Source organism: Sparus aurata, chromosome 2 (assembly GCF_900880675.1).
Source record: "Sparus aurata chromosome 2, fSpaAur1.1, whole genome shotgun sequence".
NCBI lineage: Eukaryota > Metazoa > Chordata > Actinopteri > Spariformes > Sparidae > Sparus > Sparus aurata.
Genome location: NC_044188.1, coordinates 33,424,541 through 33,431,141, shown reverse-complemented (window position 1 = coordinate 33,431,141; position 6,601 = coordinate 33,424,541). Strand labels below are relative to the sequence as shown.

Here is a 6,601-nt window from a genome sequence, read left to right as displayed (position 1 = left end):
TTTCTTGTATTTGATTGCCATGTTTTGATTTTCCGTGCCCCACTGTGTCCTCTTAAGCCCTGGCCATATTTTCAGAAAAAATACTGAAAAAGACATACCCAAAGTAAATGAAGAATTACTCCACTATAAAAACGTTCATATGCATATTCTTGGTGTCCTTGGACATCTAGGTACTTCAGAGAATGTATTCCCAGTGAAAATTTTTTTGTGTCTGCCACTATGCCTGAGTAAATTGGAATAAACCAGTGAAAAAATGTGAAATTTCTATCCTCGCCTGATTTTCCCCCCTATTTGACAGAGGCTAAAACTATGCCAACAATGATTCCATGCAGACAGATGCCATTGATTACCTTCAGCAAATCCTTGACTACATATTTATCAAATTTGATAGAATTTGAGCAAAGGGCTAAGCCTCCACAAAGGTTTTAGTAAGGATACAACCAGGCGGACACTCATATTGGCACAATTTGGCACACTTTGTGCCAAACTGTGCCAAATGGATTACTTTCCACTTCCCATGGAAACTGGCTGGGAAATACAACTTATGTCCATTAGACTAGTGTAATGCCATCTACTGGAGCTTTTGGATATAACATTTACCTTGTGCTTCATCAATTTGTACCATTGTGCATAATATATGTACAATTAAAATCAATGAAAACAACAACAAAATGTATCATTTTGTCTCCGCATGGAGTAGTTTTATGAAAACAGTAACAGATATTAGCAGTAATAACCTAATAAAACAACTGGAACAACAATTAAAACAAGAGCAGAGTAAAAAAGTGCAACAAATGCAACTGTTTACATGGCCAAGAATGTCAATGTGCAAGAACGTCGATGTGCAAGTAAACAAAACAACAACCAACAATCACAATTAGAGAAAAATAATGTACTCTTGAAAATAACAATTGTAACAGCAATTATAACAAACAGCAAGCAACAGAGTAAAAAAGTGCAACAAATGCAACTATTTACAATGGGCTATAAGGGGGTGGGAGGGATGGCTTGCCAGCTGCAGGCTCATTTTTGAAGTCCCATGCTATGGTACTCGAGGAAGCAATTTCTGTCAGGAACAAGGCAAAGTGACACATTGCACCTTGAGCAGTACAGGGGTGTCTTCAGGTCCCTGATTTTGTAGCCTGGCATCTGCTTGGCCTTCACCTTCTCCTTGGCTGCACAGACCACACACTTTCTGCGGTCCTGAGTGCCAGTGCTCCCTCTGAACACAGGCATGCAGGTGTTGGTGAGGCTCGGGCGGGGGGTGGCTTCAGCAACCAAAGCTTTAGCCTGCTCAACCATCTCCCTCATCAGAACTTCTCTGAATTGCTTGTGGGACATGGGGGCCTGGTTGTGACTGCTGGACACAGCTTTGTGCAGGATGTAGCTATTGACGACAGCAATGTCGATGAAATGATAAAAAAACGTCTTGTACCACCGCATTGTCTTGCCATGCACCGAGTAGTAGTGGATGAGGGCGTCTGAGAGGTCCACCCCACCCATGTTGATGTTGTAGTCCCTGCATGCATCAGGCACATCCACAGGAGCCCTGTGCCAGTTTCCATCTGGCCTCTTCACCCTCCTCAGTACAGTGGCTCCGCTGTACGCCTTGTGAAAGGTGCTGCAGAGATTGACCACTTTAGTGTCCATCCACCGTGCAAACAGGAGGTTGCCCTCACGGATCCACCTCATGTCTCCCCTCTCAGGCTTCTTTGGGAGGTCGTTGATTGTCGTCCTTGGAAATCCCTCTCTATTTGTCCTAATGGTGCCACAAGCTGCCGTGTGATTTTTTAAAAGTTTATTGAAAAGGAGTGGACTGCTGTAAAAGTTATCAACATAAAGATGATATCCTTTTCCAAGTAGGTCAAACTTCATCAGGTCCATGACGGATGTGACACTGAGGCCATCATCCTTCTGTCCCCTCAGTTTGACCTTACTCTTATCTTTACCCTGATAAACAAAAAAATTGGAGGTGTAGCCAGTTTTAGAGTCTGCCAATACAAACAATTTGTAGCCGAATTTTGTTGGCTTATCTTTCATGTACTGCCTGAATCCAATGCGGGCTTTGCTTGCTACCACTCTTTCATCGACTGTGATGTTTTGGTACGGCTGGAAAAGGGAGTTACAGGCATTCACAATCTCGCCATAGAGTGGCTTAATTTTGAATAGCCTGTCGAACTGAGGTGTCCCTCTCTTTCTTTCATTCTCTTCATCTTCTGTAACATCAGACAGATGAAGAGACCAAAAGATGGCCTCAAACCGGTCCCTGGACATGCTGCTTTTGGGGAAAACAAATTGGTACGGCCACTCCCTCCTCCAGAAGTCTGCCCTGGAGTGCACATGTACCAAGCCAAAGAAGAGAATGATGGAAAGAAAGATGTAAAATGAGTCAACTGAGAGGGGAAACCACTTGTACTTGGAACCTTGTGCCAATCGTCGCACAGCATTAGCATTTGTATTATTTATAATGCTGTGCCGCCTGCTGCTGCTGAAGAACAGCTTGAAGAGGCTGAGGGGAGACCATTTGACATTGGTGTCAATCCTGGGGCCAGGTTGGTGTTTTGGCTCAAACTGTGGTGTTGGGGGTTCAACATCTGGCTCGTCCTTTGTCCTCCATCTCCCCTGCTGAGGCTCAAAGTCTCCAGCAGCCAGTTTTGGCCGCTTGCTGGCTTGCCCTCTACGGCCAGGACCACAGCCACGGCCACGACCTCTCTTAGTTGGCTTTTCAGGGGAAGAGGACCTGGGACTGGAGGATGCAGATCGGCGCCTGGAGGAACTGCGTGGTGGGGGGGCATAATCCACATCCTCATCTTCTTCATGATCACTGTTGCATGAAAACAGAGCAATAGATGTTGAAAGAAATATATTGAAAGGACTGACGAATCACATAAATTTAACAGCAGAAAAGCATATAAATGTATCATTGAAGCAGTATGAGACAAAACCTACACAAATAATCAGTACACAAACCTTGATAGGAGAGGTGACGCCTCAGATGGAGACACGGGTGGCTGAGTGTCTAGAGTAGGGGGGTGGCTGCGGAGATGATCGCCCTGAAGCCTCACTCTCCTCTTCTTGTTGGCTATGAAAATGATGATAATAATTAGTATTTGGGACAAAATATGTAATGATGTATGTACATTTGACCAAAGGACACAAAGGTAGTGGAAATGTGTAAAAATATTCAATATAATTGAGTAGCCCTGACCTATACTATATTGTGTTTGCAATTGTATGTGCTTTATATATATGTGTATATATTTTTGTATACAGTATTTGGGACGACACACATCATCCAATGTGTGCAAACCAAGACCAAAAGAGACAAATGCATTGAAACATCTACACAAATAATAGTATGGAATTGAATTCCCCTTTCTTATACTGTACTGTCTTTAAATATAACCTCTTCAGGTATTCTGTACAGTACAGAGCACAGCCTGTCCAAAAATGACTCAATCACACACTAACATTTTTTTATAATGATAAAATAAGGAAATAAAATATAATATATTTTATATCTTTTGACCACAAAACAGCAAAGGTAAGATGCATTTTACGTCGCACCGTGAAGGGGAGACATCGTTTTAGTCAGCAGAGCCTCTGCTTTCATATGACATGTCGTTTGTTTGGTTAGCATCTGTTAGCACAACGCGGTGAATGTCGTTTGTTCGGTTAGCATCTGTTAGTGTCTGTTAGCATGACCTGGTGAAATGAGAGAGGCAGAAAAGTGGACCTGCGCTGTTTCCGTGTATTTGTTACATGCTAACATAACGTTACTTGCTAAGGGTTTGAGGTGTGTTTCGTTTGGCTGGCAGTGCTTAGGATGGGCTTTTAGCACAAAAATTAGCCATTAGAAAGAAATACCAATACTTACTGGTGAAAGGGATCCACGTCCCGCGTAACTGTCTCTTCCTCCGAGCCGCCACTCTCTGAATCAGATGAGTCTGAAAAATCAATTTCCGACCCTCGGTGAATCTCTGCCAAAATTTCAGCCATGTCCCTGTAATATTTCTTTGTCATTTTGGCAAGAAACACTAAATGCTACAGCAAAAAACACACACTCACCGACGGAGTTTACAGAACAACAGGTGGTTACGCTGGTGACAGAGGACTGGCGCCCCCCTACGTGCACTGTTCGTAATGGCGCGCTGCAAGGCATTTTCGCAGTCACCGTTACGCGGGGTTTCACTCTCTGCTGGGTAATGTAGTCCATAGAAGGCGTGGTCTCATTCATTTCAGGTGCTCCTCCCCTTTCAAAGGACTACAAACATGGTCGCACCACATTGTGTTCTACGATGATGCAAGGCATTTATTTCCTCGGATCGCACTTTTTAAATGTCGCGGATTTCACACCAATAAGGTTTAAAATCATCTCTTAATACTAACATTTTCTCTAAAATGCACATCCCACCTTCTTTTGTTAACACTAGAGTATAACATTTGATCAATAATTGAAAGTAAACACCGTTGTCCTGTCTTACTACTTTTTCTTACTGTCTTAATTACTGTCAGGTTTTTTCGGCCAGTCCACGGGCCAAGCGGGCTTAAAGGGTTAAGTGTCTCTTATGTTCTTCCCTTTGTCTCCCTCTGTCTGTAGCATTGTTCCCTCCATGTTTTCTGCTCTGTGCTCCTCCCCCTCGTTACCTCACCTGGCCTCCTCCCTCCTCTCTCTCCTCACCTGTTCCTCATTTTGTCATTAGTGTCTGTGTATTTAGTCTGTGTCTTCCCTGCACTCCTTGTCCGTTCATTGCTTAAGTTGTGTCTGCTCATGCCACTGTCTACGTCTGCTCATGTTCCTGCCTGATGTTCTCCCTGTGCCTTGTCTCCTGTTTGGTGTGTTTTGGATTTTTGCATTTTGCATTTTGATTTGAACTTTGATTTTGATTTGTACTTTGCCCTTTTTCTTTGCACTTTGTTGAATTGCTGTTTTGTTGCTACTTTGTCTTTCGTCCCCTTTTTGACTGTTTTTGTGCCTGGCTCCCTTGGTTTTTGTATTCAGCTTTAAATAAAGCTTGCTTTTGTTTTCCCCATATCTTTGTCCTGCAAGTAACTGCATTTGGGTCCACCTCCTTTTATCTTTTTAGTTTTTTCCCCTTTTAACCTCAGCGTGACAACAGAAAGCAGAGTGATGTAAGTAAATGTGTATCTTTGCATGTGCTGAGTTTTTTTTTTTTTATTATCCATGATTTATGGCTGCACAGTTACAATTTGAATTTACAAATAATACTGCGTTCATTTATGGTGGTAAATACAACAAGCAGTGTTGGTAAACTACCAATACCACACTGGAAATACTCCAAGTGCAACTCCTGCATTCATAGCATGAAGGTAAGGTTGAAGTTACATACTTACTTGAGAATGTGAGCATTATGCGCAAACTGCTGACTCTAGAAAATCAAAAGTAAAAGTTTATATCTGATATTTCTGGACTAATATTACCGCTGTATTAATGCATATGTATTGTTGTACTGCTGGGCTCATTTCAACTACTTTATATACTGTTGTAGGGACCCGGCCCATGCTGTTCTTCTCGCAGGACGCCCGGCTGTGGATCTGCGTGACCTCCCCCCTCCTCGTGAACCTTTTGTGTCCTTTATCACGAGGGTCTGCTTCCCCTTTTCTAATTCTCTCCCCTCTCAACCTCATGACAAAATCATCTCTTATATTATAAACTGTGACTTCCCAACAAAAGCCTATCTGTGGACTAACTATCCCTTCACCCAATTTCCGGTTAGAAGGACAAGAGCCATGTGTCAAAGATAACCACCAACATCTGACTGTCCCATGTCACCGTGAAATCAAGGGTCGTAAAAGAAAGCCATAAACATTTCCATACCAGCAGAAGTGAAAAGAGTCCTGATCTCTTTCCTAATCCAATAGATACCAAGCTATAGTCTAACCTTTGCCTTAATGATATATTTTTCAACAGCTGGACCAGACCTACGTTTTGATATGTTTATAATCTTCCTGATGTAATCCTAACCCAAGTTATAAATTCCTGAATTAATACCTCAATGAGTGATGGAGCCACAGTGCCACCTTGTGGTAAGCTTCGGTATAGTTCCCAGAGGACTTTCTTAAGTAATGTAATCCATAATCTTGTTTATCTATACTTTTCTCTTTCCTCCGATATATGTTTTGAATGTATAAGTCAGCACTGTATGAACAGGTTTGAGCCATCAATGCTGGCGGAGGTTATGTATCCGTGTGTTTCATGTATTATAACTGATTATTCCTTTTTCCGATTAAGCAATTTCGTTTATTTGCTTTTATTCATGTAACCGAGAGGTTTATGTAAAAACCATGGTGGATTTAGGTGAACAGTCAACCATGATCTTAAAACTTTCAGAAGGATAGTTTAATTCAGCAATAATTGATATGTCCGCGATTAGATCTGTGACATCACCGGAGGAAGCGACTGGCCAAGCCGCTCCTCGGACCCGCCTACTACTAAGCCTTAAAAGACGGACACATCGTGTCTCTTGCTCTCTTACATTTTTTTTCTGTCTTACATTTTTTCGCTCTTACATTTTTTTTTTTCTCCTCTTGCACTATTGTTTCTCCTGCTTCCTCGTTTTTACAACCATGTTTTTCCCTT

The 6,601-nt window shown here is 42.2% G+C and overlaps 1 protein-coding gene across 1 annotated transcript; it reads right to left on the bottom strand.

Moving 5' to 3' along the window:
• Nucleotides 1–1,023: 1,023 nt before the first annotated feature.
• On the bottom strand, nucleotides 1,024–4,023 carry LOC115596651 (piggyBac transposable element-derived protein 4-like). The gene is made up of 3 exons (XM_030441922.1): nucleotides 3,878–4,023; nucleotides 2,971–3,213; nucleotides 1,024–2,824 (listed from the first exon to the last, which is right to left on the bottom strand). Exons 1-3 carry the CDS (start codon nucleotides 4,021–4,023, stop codon nucleotides 1,024–1,026), a joined length of 2,190 nt encoding a protein of 729 aa, XP_030297782.1.
• Nucleotides 4,024–6,601: the final 2,578 nt, after the last annotated feature.

Excerpts from the sequence above, each read along its gene's own strand:
- LOC115596651 (XM_030441922.1), bottom strand. The coding sequence starts at position 4,023 with ATGACAAAGAAATATTACAGGGACATGGCTGAAATTTTGGCAGAGATT. Across the intron at positions 3,214-3,877 it reads GACGTGGATCCCTTTCACCA|TATAGGTCAGGGCTACTCAA; the intron begins GTAAGTATTGGT and ends AACACAATATAG. Across the intron at positions 2,825-2,970 it reads GCGTCACCTCTCCTATCAAG|TGATCATGAAGAAGATGAGG; the intron begins GTTTGTGTACTG and ends TTCATGCAACAG.